The 16880-nt window shown below is 42.9% G+C and overlaps 1 protein-coding gene across 1 annotated transcript; it reads left to right on the top strand.

Annotated features, from left to right (window-relative positions):
- The first annotated feature begins 8660 nt into the window (after positions 1-8660).
- Positions 8661-16585, top strand: NRSN1 (neurensin 1). Its single transcript, XM_071736310.1, has 3 exons — positions 8661-8895; positions 13830-14027; positions 15004-16585. The coding sequence occupies exons 2-3, from the start codon at positions 13839-13841 to the stop codon at positions 15400-15402; spliced, it is 588 nt and encodes a 195-aa protein (XP_071592411.1). The 5' UTR covers positions 8661-8895; positions 13830-13838; the 3' UTR covers positions 15403-16585.
- The last annotated feature ends 295 nt before the right edge of the window (positions 16586-16880 follow it).

Raw genomic sequence — 16880 nt, 5'->3', positions numbered from 1 at the left:
TCAGCCTGAGAAGCTGTGTCAGCCCTAGAGTGTGCAGAGCTGAGGGCTCTGTTCTGAGCTGTTCATGTCTTCTGCCAGGTGGATACCAGTGTTACCTTGGTGAGTTTCTGGGGCCCTGGCACCCTCCCCTCAAGAACTGCTGCTCCCTTCTGAGGCGTTGCGCCATCTTTTCCCGCCCCTATCTGCTGCGCTCTCTGAGGGATGCTCTGGTACCTGATGGGGTTGGGCTGCTGCCACTCTCTACCCACAGAGTCAGAGCATCTGTATTTGTTTTTTGGCTTGTTTTGGGGTTTGGGGTTTTTTGTTTGTTTGCTGTTGTTTTTTGTTTGTTTTTTCCTGGATGCCACGGTTTCTCCGCCTCAGCAGGGTCTGGCGACGCGATGCGGCGCAGTTCCCTCTGCTTCAGTGACCGAAATTCCATGGGTCTGAAACCCTTTGCCAGATAACAAACAACTTAGCCCTTTTTCTATCACTGCCTCTATTATTAAGTTCTGGTCTTATCTCGCTCAAAATATACCAGACACTGAGTACATTCATATACCAAATAATTATGCTGCAGAAGAACGGAATGGATTTAAGGAATGGAATGGATCTAAGGTACCCAAAAGCCTAAGATCTAAGACCTTATAGCTGCACTTTTTTCCAGTTTGTACTCCCAAGTCTCCAACTACATTACTGTAGCTATTTGCTGAGCTAGTTGTCTACTATGAGAAATTATGTGTTGCTGGAAAGACTTCTTGGGAAGTACATTCATTACCTCAGTGCCATCCAGGGCTTGGGATGTTCTCAGATGAAAGAACAGCGGATACAAGAACCCACTACCTCCAAAACATGACCTTAATAAATGAAGCAATCAAAACAGTCATCAGCCCAAAAGCAAAGAACAACAGGTTCTTTTTTTCCCCACAGTTAGAGCACAGTACCCCGCATTCATTTAAGGCCTGCTCAGATACAAACCAACAGGTAACATGGTCTAGACACAGAAGACATCAGAAGTCCATAAAGTATCTGATCCAGGTAAAAAATAACAGATGGCAAAATGATTTTTTTTCTTGTCACTAATGGATTACAGTAGTTTTTTCCTAATTTACCTTAGGGTTCCCAAGATCACGACTGGAGAAACATGCAAAAAGAATAACAGAAAAATGCCCATGTATTATTAAATCAAATCACTGTGCAGAACAAAGACCAAGTTCCTTGCTAGACTTTCTATGTCAACCCTTCTTCGTCAGCAAGAGCACCACATGAATTTAATTATCATACAAGGAAAGTAAGAGCCAAAACAAATGGGATCTCAAGAGAGGAAAACAGAGCAGCAGCAGATAAAAACAGCAGTAAACTTTAAGATGCTGGCAAGACCCAGTTCTCTCCTCTGGCACTTCTAAAGTAATACTTATTCCAAGCTAAGCATATGTGCATATGTGGTCAACTTAGAATGCAAGCATTATCTCTTGAGGGGTACCATTGTCATATGCACAAACAGTGTAAAAGTGCATGAAATTCTAGCCAACCCACAGGACTAGTGGATGAACGTCTTTCCATCCAGCATTCCCAGGGACAAAGGTTGCTCTTGAAAGTAACTTTACTTTTACTTTCCAACATGCAATTTAAGCCATGGCATGAAAAACTAATCAATAGCCACACACCACAGAATGGAAAGACTTAATACTAACAGTCTCACGCTCACCACTTAAGAGGTCTAGAACCCTATTACTGACTTTACCAGAAAGGAAGTCAAGTTTCTCATTCCATCTTACAACAGGTGTGAGCAAACCTCATTATAATGCACTCCTGAAGCTGGATTTAAATAGCAAAATAGACTAAATACCTATTAACTGGAAGTCAAAGGGCACGAGAGTGTTAATCATGCACTCAGTAGGCCCTCAAATCATGACGGGTAATCATAATTGGGTTTTCTGGTGAGCCAATTCCTCCTTTGTGATTTATCATGAAGAAATGAAATAAAAGCTATTTTGAAAAGCTAATTCATTATCTAGCATAATCTTAAATTAAAAACAAATAAACAAACCAACAAATCACCACAAAAGCTCTACTCTGGATAACACAAAATGACAAGAGGTCTTAAGAAACTAACCTCTTTGTCAAAGCAAGCCTGGAAAGCTTCTTCACACCACTTTATCTCTGTGTACTAATTCCAAATGCTTTAGGGTAGCTTCAGTTATTCCAAGAGAAACTAGAGGCATTTGAAAATACACCTGGCCTAAGGCCTGAGAGAATCTGAGACTTCAGTGGAGTTACTCTGTTGCCTAATAGGTAAATAAATGGTGTCACTCTCTTTTAAAAGACAACACTGAAAAGCACAAAAGTCTCTTATCTTCTGCATAATTTGGGCTGTACAATTTCAGAGAACTTCTGAATGAAGCCTGTTATTTCCTGTGGACCAAGGCACCTTCCAAAAAGACTGCCAATCTTGATTAGGAAATGGAATGAAGAAGAATCTAGCAACCCCCTGGTCAAATTATTTAAATAATTACTTAACCTGACAGTTCGAATAATGCTTCTCATTTCCAGCCTGCATTAGCACTGAATTTGTTTTGAACATCTTTATTACAATACCTTATTTTCTCATAGATTACAGTCATTAACTACCAGAAATAGCCTCTACTACAATAGCCATACTGCTGATAACAGCAATGAAAATGCTATAAATCAACTCAAAAGCCTTCCCTATGAAAGACATAATCTAGTTCAATGTCATTAAACAGATTATGTCATGACCAAAATGCACCTTTACAGCAGGCAAGACCATTACCCACAGAAAAAGTAACCAAGAAAGTTATTAACCCCACTATAGCTGGAGAAACAAAGGGCTGGCTGGATTGTTAGAAAACATAAATGTTTATTCTGGACTGACAAAATATGAGAGGGTTTGTTTCACTTTTGGACTATTTCATTTCTTTGACTCACTTTTTCTCTATCCGGTCTAGGTTCATTTATTAAACAAAAACAAACTACTATTTTAAATAGAAAAGCCAAAGTTTCAAAACAGAAATGTTTTAACATTTCAAATGTCACTTGAAATACTTGATTTTGAATAATGCTTTATCATAATATATTTTGGAAATGTTTAATTTCTTCCACATTTTTTTTTCCACTAAACCAAATAAAATAAATTTTCCTTTTCCCAACGCACCAGAAAAATCTTTCTTTTCCCCAGTGATAAAATAAAATTATGCTTTCATCTATGTAATAGGTAAAAATAATTCTAAAAGTTGCAGAAAGACTTAAAGAACACAATTCTTGCCAGTGGTTATTTTTCAGCCTTGAAATAAGCGAAGTGAATTAAAGGATTTTCTTTGAATATGAGTATATCAATCATGAATGTACAGCATTCAGATTCTACTCAAAACCCCAGAAGCTAGCTAACTAAAAAATTGAAAGTTCTATGCTATGTCACTACCTGCCAAACCATATCAGGGTCATCAAATTATTTCCAAGAAAAAAATTACTGGGCAATTGGTATTCATTTAATTTCTTCAGATAAAATAAAAAAACAAAAAAAGGCAAACCTATGACTTGCTCTAGTCCAGAAGTCTCTAGGCTGCCAGCTGTCAGAAGCTAAGATCTTAGAACCTCATATGACTGCCCTGTTTTTATAATTTTTTCAGATTCACTTACAGGTAGCCAGCATCAGATACAGGTGGTTAGAGGGACACACCTGCCCAGTGCACTTAACTGATTACTTGGCTTCAAGCAACTACTCTTGCTTTTAAAATTCTGATAAAATTGATTACACTGTATTTGCACACTACCTTCACTCTGATGTGTTGTTAACTCTTGGATTATACATAAAGGTATATGAGAGACCAGCTACAGAGCATTATAAACTTTAAATGGCTGCATTATAAAAGTCATCTAGTTTATCAAAAGCTTATAGGAAGGTGCATGACTTCTGGGACAGTCATCATACAGACAAAACATTTAGAATCCACCACGATTTGAAAGTAGTTATATGTTACCCTCAGGACCTTCAGCATTCATAACAGAAGTCAAGTTTTCAGATGCTCCTATTTCCATGTGGGCACCAAAACATAAAGGAACTCAGCATGTGGCATGTGGAGCATCTTTACCCTCACACAGAGGACCAGAAAAAGCAGGCATACAAGAGTTAAAGGTAGAAAGATGCTTTGGTTCACACATTATACCTCACAAGCACAGCAGGCAGGAATACAGCAAAGACAGAAACTCATCTTCATGGCTTAGCACACTTGGGCACATTAACTCACACTTGTGGCAGCCACAGCTCAGCACACCTGGAAATTTGGCTTGGAAACTGTCCCACTGGAAGCTGAGCAGTCTAGAAAGCCTGAGAGGGGTGCTCAGCACTTGAATGCACCTTACACCATGTCTCCTCCAGAAAAAACTGAATTTCTTAGACTGATTCTGAATGGTTTCCCCACCTGCTGTTGACTTTGAATTATGCTTCCCTTGAGAAACCAAATTTTTAAAATTCACCTAAGCTCCTAGGCACTTATCTCCATGGTTAGTTTATGTTAAGATAACACAGCCATCTAGCAGTAGTACTAGCTGTTGCAAATAAAATAATACTACACTTTTGCTGCCCAATGCTTGACTCTTCTAGAAAAATGGTGGGTTTGAATTTTTCCTTTCATTTGTATCAAAACAAAGGCTTTGTGCCTCTAAATCCTGCAGACACACTGCCTCTGCAAAGCTTTTTTTTTTTTTTTTTTTTTTTTTTTTTGTAGCTTTTAGGCCAGAGAACTTCTTTATGGCTATACACTGGAAACACAAATATGATGAATGGAGTCAGTCCCTGAGAGAAAAATGGGCCACTGGAACACTTCTAATTCCTCCCAACTATCCCTCTTTGCTCAATATCCCCTCACAGGCAAATGTTTGCTCCCCTCATAAATTCCCTGTTATTGTCCTGTTTTTAATCACTTCAAACAATGTGTTTTGGATTTGACAACTCCCAGATATTCCCTGGTATCACAATATTCATATTCACCAGCACCAACAAGAATGAAAAAGAGAACTAACAATTCCTAGCCCACATATTTTCAGGGTAAGGTAGAAAAAAAACCCATCTAGATTTATTATTTCAATTGTCAAGAAAGCATGTTCTGTATTTCTGGCTCAGGGGAGAAGGAAAAAATCTATATACGAATATAGTGATGGCAGAATATGACAAATTAGCACAATTAATCATTTTTCCTAGCTAGAACATTCTGAAGAAAGCACTGGGAAATACAGCAATATTTGAAAAACAAGTAGCCAAGCACAGATTTCTAGACAATATCAACAGGTAAATCACCTTGAATAAAAGAAGAATGGAGCAGCAGGATCTATCTGTCTAGAGTCTAAAAAAACAAAAACAAAAACAACAAAAACCAAAACCAAACAGACAAAACAAAAAAAAACAACCAAACAAAAAAGCAAACAAAAAAACACAAACAAACAAAAAAACCCAAACCAAACCCAAAAAACTTTCCACTCATAAACCACCCTCTGCATCAGAAGATTTGAAAAATATAACACATACCCACTCTGGCTACTTGGTTCAAGTCAGAATGCAGAGTGCATGGCAATGGCTACCCCCCCAGAACCAGCCTGTCTCATCAGATAACTCTCCAAAAGTAGCTGAAAGAGGACAACAATCTCATTTCAGGCTGGAGAAAGACAGGCAAGAACCCCCCATGTTCACAAAGGTAGTCATGTCAAGCTGACATATTGAATCTGTGCTTGTCACAGCTATGGATTTGTCCTCCAGGTTCTGCTATCAGAAAGTAGTGTTTAACCCGGGCATCCTAAGAGGAACATATTCTCTGAATATCATATGGGACGGGATGAGAAACTGCCAGCTTTCCCCTCACTGTCTCCTCGAGTCCTTTTGGACTGCATTAGTGGCAGCAGAAAGAACACCAGAAAAGCACTGCTGAACTGACTTCTGCCTTTTTGCCCCATTTCTCCTCAGTATTTCTGTTCACTTACAGATACCTCCTGAATGGCAGCAACAGCTCCTGGGGGAGATTCAAAGCCAGAAGCAGGAAAGATGACAGCTATTTGCTCCTGCTCCTCATGGCCCACTTCAGCCACTTAGGCAGTGGAGGAAGCTCTCCCACCTCCATTCTGATGCCCTTCAAAATGAGGATGAAGAGTGAGATGACCACCTTTAGATGACTAAGCTGCTCCTGTTGGTTTTGTGTTGACTGAAGGTTTTCCAGGAAGTCAGAGTGTTATGGGCCTTGCTCTCCAGGGGAAGGAGAGCCAGGTGACAGGAAGGGAAGGACAGGCAATGGAGTCAGTAATGTCATTACAGAAGAACTAGTCATACCATGTTTTTCTGCAGCACATGAAACAGAAGGAAAGCCCCTGGAAGCTTGCCATCACTGTTAAGCAAAAAGGAACAGACATCTGCAACTCAGTGAACATGAGTATCATACCAATTTCTCCATTTTGCTGCAAGAGAAACGATTTTTTCCAGAAGCTGTAATTCTTCCTATTCAGCACAGGCTCCCGGAAGCTGAGTTGTCTGATAAAATCACTTCACCTCTCAGCAAGAAAGAAGCTTCTAAATTCTATGGCAACCAACACCATCACCTAGAGAAGTTCTTGACAATAAAAGATTTTTTTCCTCAGCATGGTCACTGATGTTCATCACAAACCTTTAGCACAGCAGGTGAAAGATAAGGAAAGCACTGGGTTTGGGTTTCCTTTCCACAAGGAAAAAAAATCAAGTTAACAAGATCTACAGCTTGAGGTAGAACATTACACTTGCTCTTCGTGCCACTCTGAGTTCAAACCTTCAGAACAAACACAGTCTGAATTTTGTGCAGACTGGGAATTGAGGAAAAGCTTAAAACCCTGAGTCACAACATGGCCTGTAAATCCTGGTATTCTGAAACATTTTTTGTTTCTTTGATACTGCTGGTTCCAAGGCTAAACAGGACATCTACACTCTTCTCTTCAATATCTCTCATAACAAAGCTCAACCACACTTCAATAATACCTCTGATCTCAGATTGTGTTTACAGTTTTCCTAATCCACTAAAGTGCACTAAAAGCAAATTCTGAGATTATCAATGGTTAATCTTCAGAGTTGTTAATTCAGAGCTCACAGATAATTTTTAACATTACTGCATAAGTCCCCAGTGCTACAATACTAATTTGTTTTGGTTCACTGGGCATATCGCTCTGTGTCAGGAAACAAAATTATACTGGGCCAACACAGGTATTTCGTGCTCCTTTCATTTATTCCCTTTGTTGTCGGTAAGTAATGAAAAGAAACCAGCTTTGTGAACAGTGAGACTACAGCTCATGTAGATTAATTTCATTTTCTATATAAAACATCTTCCTGATCTGAGATAAAGCAGCATTCAGTCCTAACATGTAATATTACATGTAAATCTGGTGTTATTCTTACAGGACAATCAGGAAATCTCTTTCAAGACTGATACTCCATCCTGCTTTTCACTCATTTCTCATTTAATTTATATTTTCCTGGCTTTTCACAAATAGTTGTCAACATATTATTGCCTTGTAAGTTGTCTCAGGCTGGTGCATGCCAGTGCTACTTATTGAATAGCATACTGCTGCAAAAGTAGCTCTGCTCAGGTCAGAAGAGCATTACTCATTACTGAATACAAGGCACAACAGCTTTGGAAGAACAGGAAAAAATCCACTGAAACCAGCATTTTTCTCCAAATGTAATGTTTTACTTGCTCTTTTGTAATAGCTATTTTTATGATTACTAGTCTGTAATTGTGCAAACTTATGGATGTGATGAAATGCAGGAGTTTTTTTTTTCAGAGGAGCTTGTGCATTGCTACTAATGAAACCACCATTAATCTCACCTTCACCTTTATGTACTGCACTGATTTAAGCACTCTGAAAAGACCTTGTTCTGCCTTTGGCTAATACTATCACATTTTACTTTAATGCACTACCAATTTTGTATATCAGAACAGAGCATTAAAATGACTCGTTAGCATTCTTGCCCCCTACATTCTCATTTTTTCAGAGGAACAACACACTGCCTTTTTGTGGTGCAAGTTTTAGGGATAAATTCTTCACTATGAAGGTGGTAGGGCACTGGCCCAGCTTATCCAGAGAAGCTGTGATGTCCCATGCCTGGAAGCATTCAAGGCCAGGCCGTATGGAGCTTTGAGCAACCTGGTCTAGTATAAGGTGTCCCTGTCCATGGCAGGGGGTTGGAACTAGATGATCTTTAAGGTCCCTTCCAATCTAAACCATCCTGATTCTATGATCTCCAGTTCTTAATGCCTTGCCATGACCTCCAACTCTGTTCTCACCGGCTCCCTCAATTCCCTGACCTAGCTTGCTTGAAATCTCTTCCCGCTGAATGACCAACTGCGTTGTTACCAGGACAGACCCCAGACACTAATTCTTGGCCCTCAGCCTCACCCTATTTCTCTTACAAGTCCAGCTGTAGCTTACCTATCACTTTCTGTGACGTCTCTCCCCTCAACCTAAGATTAGAGCACGGACGCTCTTCGTATTTCAGCGCTGATTAACAGGAGGAGGCGATCAGAGACCTTCTCTACTGCTCCGGCCACCCAGGGAGGACACCCCGATGACCTCGGTGGCCTCTCCGTTCCCCCGGGGGCCTGCCACGCTTGGAGGGACCCTCCTCACCGCAGGAGCATCCCGCATGCCTCAGAGACATCTCCGGGCGGGGGCGGCGGGGCGATCTCGGCCCGGCTCCTCTCTGGGCGCCCGGCGGCGGCTCAGTGCGCAGGCACGGAGCGGGAGCGAGCGGCGCTCCGGGCCGTGCATAATACGTGGTGTCTGGGGCCGGCGCGGCGCAGAGCGGAGATGGGACCGGGGCGTGAGAGCCGGAGCTAGCGCCGCCGCGGTTGCTCTGCCCGCCGAGGCGAGCGCCGGGAGGGGCAGGTAACCCCGCCGCACCCAGCTTGCCGCTCCCTCCCGGCAAACTCGGACTCGGCAGTTTGAGGAGGGGGGCTGGGGAGGGGGGGCGGCGGAGGCTCCTGTGAGCGTCTCATGGAGGGCTTAAGGCGCGGTGCTTACCGCGGGGGATGTGGCGGTAGGGCACCGGCCGCACGGCGGGTAGGGAAAGGAAGGGGTAGGGAGAAGGAACAGGGCTTCAGCTCGCTGCCCCAGGGAGGGGACGGCCCCCCCGGCGGAGGCTGCTGCGTCGCTGCCCCGCCGGCGGGAGGGGGTTTCGCTGTGGCGCTGCGATAGAGGGCGCGGGAGCGGACGCTGCGGGGGCTGGGGCAGGGGGAGCGGGGCTGAGGGGGGGAGCCGCCGGGCTGGGCTGAGCTTTTATCTCCACCGCCGTCGGGGTCTCGGTGCGAGGGCTGCTACTCCGTCACGGGGGGCCGAGACCTCTGCCTGGGTACTTCGCCCGGGGACAGGCGGTCTCCAGTGTGTCGTGCCCGGCAGGCGGGGCATGCCGCCCCGGCCTCTGCCACCGATAGCCGGAGGGGCCGCGACCGAGCGGCTGGGAAGCGGGCGGGGCCGCCGCCCTGAGAGAGGGGCTCCGTGCCGCCCGCGGGACCCCGCTGCCCTGCGCAGGTGAGGGGCCTGGGCGCTCCTCGTCTGCAGCCAGGGTGCGGGAATCGCCCTGGATCGCAGCCGGGCACCCCCGCCGCCCTCTTGGGAACGGCGGCCTCTGCTCGACCCCCTCCCCCACGCCCCCGGGACGGAGCTCGCGTTGGCTTCGGTGGTCGGGATCAGACCGAGCACGGCTTGGCCCAGTCTCTGGCCTAGGGAGGTGCTGGCCACTGGCGTGGCAAGGTAGCCGAGGCATCAAAAAGGACATTTCGGAGAGTGTTGTCAAAACCAGGTTGTTTGTTACCGTATTCACCCCTCGCCGGTGCCTCGGTTTCTGTAGGGAGGCGGGAAACGCGTCCCTTGGAACGGAAGGGTCAGGGGTAAAACTGGAGAAGGGAGAGGAGGACTTGCCCTCAACAAACCCATCCCCGTTTGTGGCTTACGTCTGGTGGCTGTGTGGTGCCATGGAGCAATGGCACATCCTTATTTGTTTTATCCTGCCTTTAAGATGCCAATTTCCCGTGGGTTTTTTTGGTGTTTTTTTTTTTTTCCCTAAACGTGTCTCCAACCCTTAGATAAGAAAATGAAGTAGCTGGAAAACGTACTGGGTAATTTATCTTGGAGCTTTCCCATCTTTAAGTCTGCCTGTTTGCATTCCGCCCGGATGAGTGGAGAAGAGTAAAGATCAAAGTAAACAGGACAGCTTTTGGCATGGGAACAAAAGTTGCTAGGGGATGGATTGCTACTATGCAGTGATGTGCTCTGAAGCAGTGACCATACATCCCACGTGTTCCGAGGCACCTTGGGTTTAGGCAATGAAAAACTTCTAATGATTAAACCCCTTCCTGTGGCCTGGATGCGTGTTCTGAGCTCGTGCGTAACACACATTTAGGTGGCAGTGACTCTTTAGCAAAAGTTTCCCAACATTTCATCATTTAGCTTATCAGTCATGAAAGTGAAACATGCAGATACACATCATCATAGCCACTGCAGTATTTATGCATCCAATTTAAATTGATGCTGTGATATGCATTACTTATGTGTGTTATTTATGGAGAACTGTTTTCTCCCACCATATTCTGACTCTTCCAGTTCCTCTGCCCCATCTGTAAGTAGCAAGAACAACATTATATTTACATTGCAGCTGAGAAAAGAGACCATCTGAGGCCAAATTACAAGACTGCTTCAATGAGTCATACAGACAGGGCTGGGAAGACTTCAGTTCTCTCTATGGGGCAAGATATTTTCAAAAGATAAATTACTTGGAAGAGCCTGAGCATAAAGAAAATGTTTAGTGGGACTAATATAATGCAGTGCTTGAAAAGAATTGTTACTCGCAGTCTTTTTTTTTTTTTCCTTCCATTTTAAAAGGTCATACTACTTGATGCTATTACAACTCTTTCAAGCAAAGTATGTCATATGCCTGATCAAAACCACCTATTGGCTTTTTAGATTGCTGAAGAAAAAGAATTTGTGTAATATGGGCTGTGTGATTCTTCCCGGCAATTTGAAGCACTAAATTTCTTGCATAAACCTACAATGCAGTGAATGCAAGGTAGTGTTTCTATATCAATGTGCTTCACCAGCTTTTCAAATTCTGGAGAAATCTGAAAAGCTCTAAAATTGTCTCCTGGTGGCATCTGGAGTAATGCAGGCAAGCTTTGGGAGGCTACATTATCTGGTTCTTTCCTGTGTCATCTTTTGAAGTCATAGTGCTTCTGCTTATTATGTGTTGCTAAGTAGTCTTACCTGAATAACTTGAGTTGGTAAGGAGTTAAGCATAATTTACCTAAGGAGGTATATAAGGTTGATATAATAAAGGTCTAAGTAAGAACCTGAACGAATGAGTCTCTGTAGAGTTTTGGTTGACCTCTTTACTCTTTTTCTGATGCAGAAGAGAAGTGTTTGCTTACTCATAACCAGAAGACATAGAGGGATATGGACATTAACTGTCCTTGAGGTACAGGCTGTGTGACTCTGTCAGAGCAAGGGCTGCTATGGTACAGTTGTGTCATCCCCTCACCCTAAGGTATTTTTATGAGGCAAACAGAACTCTGTTTTTATGAGAACTCTTTAGTGCTTGTCCTGTGGAAGATGGCATCTAGCTATTGAAGTAATGGTGGTAGTGAGAAAAGAGGACTTTTGCTGTCTTTTCATGTAGGGAATAAGCTGCAGAAGGGAGCACTCCCAAGGGAAACAAGAAGCGTTCTTTTGCAAAAGAACAAGCAGGCTTCAAAAGCAGAATAACTTTCAGTGTTTCCCCAGAAGAGTTCAAATTATAGTACTATGATTACTACAATAATATACTACAATACATACTACTATTGTTTTTATAAGCCTCAAAAAGTAATAGTATTCAAATGCATTGTAAAAAACACAAACCCCCCTATTTATTTCCATATATTAACTGCAGGGGGGACATCAGTATTAGTGATGTACAGCTTGACAGGAGGTGCCCTGGGTGCCAGGTTCTCCTTGCTCACCTAGTAAGTTCTGAGTTCAAAGAAGGGCTTCTTGCCAGAAGCTTTGCCTGGTGCTACCCCTGCTGCTCTTCAAAGCTCAGACACCAGCACTGCCCCTCCCAGCCTAGAGGAAACTCTGACCCATGCTGGGGCCCCAGCATCTTGCTGGCTTCTCTTCCATTCCATCAAGACTTCTCTGAGAGCCTTGAAACTTCATCATGATATGCAAGAGAGATGCAGAGATCATCAAATATCAAATTAAGTAAATATTAGATATACAAAATGCTTTTTTAATCTTGTTGTTAGCAATAAAGAGGAAAAGGCAAAATTCTATCCCTGATCCAAAACCACAACGAGTTTCCAAAAGACTGGAAGATCACTGTCATACCAGCAGTGATTTCAGAGCAAAGTAAAAGCTTCATTCAGGCTGTTTCCAGTCCTCAATGACACTTTCTGGCTTCTCATTGATTTAAATGTAGCAGCAGGGGTTTTTTCATGCAATTTCAGGTATTTCATCCCCAGCTAGATTGCCCATACCTGAAGCTGTCACAGTTTAAGCAAAGGTCTGTAGGGCTGCAAAACAAGGAGACCCTAGCTTCCATTAGCATGTGAAACCCTCCCTCTCTCCCTCTCTCCCTCTCTCCCTCTCTCCCTCTCTCCCTCTCTCCCTCTCTCCCTCTCTCCCTCTCTCCCTCTCTCCCTCTCTCCCTCTCTCCCTCTCTCCCTCTCTCCCTCTCTCCCTCTCTCCCTCTCTCCCTCTCTCCCTCCCTCCCTCCCTCCCTCCCTTCCTCCCTCCCTCCCCTTCAACTGGAATTGCTGTGGTAATGTGATGGACTACTTGAAGCTGATATAAATTGAGCTGTGACATTCAGATGCAGGTTCTGATTAACAGTTCCCTTTGGACTAGGACTTTCTGAACTTCTTTAAGAAGAAGTCAGTCCTCTTAAGTAACTTTGACCTGTTCCTTGAGTTTTCCACAGGCTAGTATTACTTCAGTGAATTCAGTGGAATTGCACCTGTGCAAGCAAACTCAGGTCTGGAAGCTGCATAGTTAAATACAAATTTTGTGTTTTAAGAGAGCTTCCAAGAAGTGCAAAGAATAGGGAACAAAATTCTGAGTTTATTAAAGTCAGCATGAGCTTGGGCATTGCCTTCTTCAAGGGAGCAGTGGTTTGCCAGAAGTTTAGTATTTCCATTTCAATCTCTTCAGTGAGCAGATTGGTGGTGTTATGGCATTCAATCTTTTAAAATTTTAATTATTCATATTTAAATACACCATATATACAGTTTTGATCTGTCAAGGACTTGTTTTGCCTCTGTTTCTAATGGTTATGAGTATTATATCAATGCTTAGTCCTGCAATTCAAAAGCTCAGACAAAAATGTAAAAACAAAACCTTACCCAGCAGTTTGGAAAGGTCCTAAGGTTGCAGACTTTGTTAACTGATAAAAGCAGAGTCTGCATGAGAGGAAACATGATCCCTTGAGGGATTCTGGCTTTTGTTACCTTATATATTCTGTTGTTTGGTTTTTGGTTTTTTTTCAATCTCCATGGAAATCCAGCATCACACTTGGGTTGAAGATGAGGACTGGGCACACTGTGTACCAAAGGGAATGTTCCCAGCAGCACCTTTGGGCTGTGCTGTTCCAAAATGCTGAGTGCCCTGGGTTTGGTTACACTGAGTCACTGCATGCAACTCTACAGGCTTATTTCTGGGTTTGGTAAAAAGGGGAGGAGAGGAAAGATCTCTCCTAGGCTGCTTTTCTTCATGTCACCTGGAGAGTTTGTAGCTATCTCTGTTCTCCTGCCACATCGATAAAAATCCAATTTGCTTGCACCTCTTCCTTGCAGGTAGGAAGGATGAGCTCCTATGCTGACATCTGTGGCTCCAGGCATGCTCAGGGCTGCACCGAAGGAGGGTACCAACGCTACGGAGTTCGGTCCTACCTGCATCAGTTTTATGAGGACTGCACAGCTTCAATTTGGGAGTATGAGGATGATTTTCAGATTCAGAGATCGCCTAGCAGGTGGAGCTCTACATTCTGGAAGGTACTGCTCCTTCTAGGAGAAAAATATCCTCCTTGAGGTATTCAGATGTAACTAATGATTTAATTATTCCTCCAGAAACACCTTCTGTTTCTTGTTTTTCACTGAGATGGCTGATTAAGTCTGTCTGAAAACAGGATGTTATCACATCAGTTTTCAAGGGAGTCCTGGGATCTTTGGATCCTCTAGTTTCTCTGCCACAAGAAGCCATGCCACTGAAACATCAGTGTCTTGTCTGAGAAATTTCAGCTGTAGCTTGAAAGTGCCATTTACCTCTGCTTGGCACCTGCAGTAGTCCTGCCAGGTCACTGGGAATAGGACTGGTAGGTTTACAGTAGGATCTCTGGGACTGTGTGACCCAGGGATCAAGTAAACTGCAAGATCTCCATTAAGGTCAGGGAACTTGACAGAACTGGAGAACAGAAGTGGTTGGAAAGGGGCCTGTGAGACCATCTTATCCAACCCCTCTGCTTTGATGCTTGGGCCATTCTGTGGGAACCACATTTTGCACTTAAGCTTGATATGTGCTAGAGATCCCCTGTGATCTGTTCCAGCAATAGCATCTTCCTTATAATACCTCCAAAGGAATGGAATTTCATGGATAAAAGCAAGTAGATGTGACACAGACTATCAGCAGGGACTGAACTGTTGGTGTTAACCACCACCTAAAGTTTAAAAAATAATCAGTCGCACAGCACTGGGGTTAAACTGTGATCCTGTCTGTGATGGAGCCTTTGGGCAGGAAATGCAATTTAGTCAAATTGATGCATATTCCATTGTTTGCAGAAATATCAGCACTGAATTCTATAAATACACTCTGTAGTCTAGTTCTAGTAGGGCCACATATGACCTAAAAGAAAAATACCAGCCTTCTCTTAGAAGAGAGACAAGACAGGTAGAAACTAAATACCTCCTAGGGCCACTTACCAGCTAAAACTGGGAAAGACATACTGATTGGTTCTTTTTGTTTATTTTCCAGGTCGGACTCATCTCTGGGATGGCTTTTATGCTGATAGGTTTAACAGTTCTTGTAGTGGGCTTCCTTGTGCCACCAAAAATCGAAGCACTTGGGAGAGATGATTTTGTTGTGGTGGATACCCGTGCCATTCAGTTCAATGGGTCTCTTGATATATGCAAGCTGGCAGGAGCAATCTTGTTTTGCATTGGAGGGTCCACTGTGGCAGCGTGTCTGCTGATGTCTGCTTTTGCTAAAAGTTACTCCAAAGAAGAAAAGTACCTCCAGCAAAGATTTAAAGAGAGAATAGCTGATCTAAAAGCCCATGCAAACCCAGTCACAAAAGCGCCAGCACCAGGAGAATCAAAGATCCCTGTCACTTTGTCCAAAGTTCAAAATGTCCAACCTTTATCTGAAACCTGACCCTTTCCATAAAATTTTGTTTCTCCCTCGCAGATCACTTTAACTGGAAAATACCAGCTGTTGTTGGCATACGTGCTAGTCAATTACAACATCAAGTGCCCTGCTATACAAACACACAGCTGACAGGAAAGCTGCTCCAATGCAAATTTAGAACTGGTAAAAGGGAAATTATGTGACTAGACCTGTGACCAGTATATTCAGTGTATTTGAACATTGTAATCTGTGTTGAACCAATAAATCCTTGCAGCAGTGATTAGGTGTTTAGCTTACCAGATTGCATCCCTGGAAAATATAGGGTGTGCTTATGACAGACCTACCAGAAGTACCCTGCATCCCACTGTTTAAAGTTTAGAGGAACTGGTTTGGGTTTCTTTCCATTTTCTCCTTCCTGTTAAAAATAGTTTTTAGTCTGACTTTTGCCCTCTGATTCTGCTGTTTGGGAAGCCAAGATTCTGCCCTTGTAATTTGCACGTCTTCTTGTCACATGCTCCAGTCCCAATCCAAGTAATACTGCACAGCTAAAACATACATGGCAACGAGTGCCCTAGATTGATTGTGACACATGTCACTTCCCAGCAATTTTACTTTCTTGGAAAGGCAAGTTATACTTGATCCTGAATTACAACCAACTTCTGCAAACCTGCCACTTTCATCTTAGCGTTGCCGTATTAACAAAAAATACAGAATAAAGATAGGGAATTCATATGGGAGGAGGAACACCATGCTTGTGTGTCTTTGGTTTGATATTGTTTCTTTCATTATATTGTATTATGTCTAAAGTTCATTAAAATATTTAGGTTTTGGCCAGATACAGATTACTAAATGTGGTTTAACATGTCCAGGCCCCTTACTCTGTCGGTAAGTTAATGCCATGTTAGATGATCTTAAACTTATCTGAAGACATTTTGAAATGCTGTTTATATTTTTATAGAAGATAGAAAAAATTATGCTTAAGCAGATACATGTGTGTAAATGCTTACCTGAAGACTTTTCCTTTCACAGAAGATCCTTAATTATTTTCCCCCCCCAGGGCAATTATTTCACTGTTTTAATCTATGGATTTAAATAAAAATGTATGAAGAAAGATGTGATATTTGTACTCTCTGATAACATGTGCCACCTTATAGTTCTGTCTATTTTTTGAATTGACTGAATAAAATTCTAGACGTGAACCAATCATCAATTTTGTAAGAAGTCTCTTTCTAGTCAAATAGGTTTCACTATAAGTCTAGTATTTCACTTTGAAAGGAGAAATTAGCAGTCAAAACTCAAGAGCCACTTAATGCAGTCTGTGTTTTCAGATTTCATGGGTCAGGAAGTTAACTTTGGTGCTGAATCAAAAAGGTCCCAGCATACTGGGACAGGGATGTGATAATGGCTACGTTCTTTCCCTTCCTTTTGTGGTCTGTGATGCAGTTCAAACCTCTACAACATAAATAAAGCAGAACATACATGCTGGAAAGTTTCAGCTGAATCTG

Source organism: Heliangelus exortis, chromosome 2 (assembly GCF_036169615.1).
Source record: "Heliangelus exortis chromosome 2, bHelExo1.hap1, whole genome shotgun sequence".
NCBI lineage: Eukaryota > Metazoa > Chordata > Aves > Apodiformes > Trochilidae > Heliangelus > Heliangelus exortis.
Note: the sequence above shows the minus strand (reverse complement) of the source record. Positions and strands in the feature narration are given on the sequence as shown.

Excerpts from the sequence above, each read along its gene's own strand:
- NRSN1 (XM_071736310.1), top strand. The coding sequence starts at position 13,839 with ATGAGCTCCTATGCTGACATCTGTGGCTCCAGGCATGCTCAGGGCTGC. Across the intron at positions 14,028-15,003 it reads GGAGCTCTACATTCTGGAAG|GTCGGACTCATCTCTGGGAT; the intron begins GTACTGCTCCTT and ends TTTATTTTCCAG.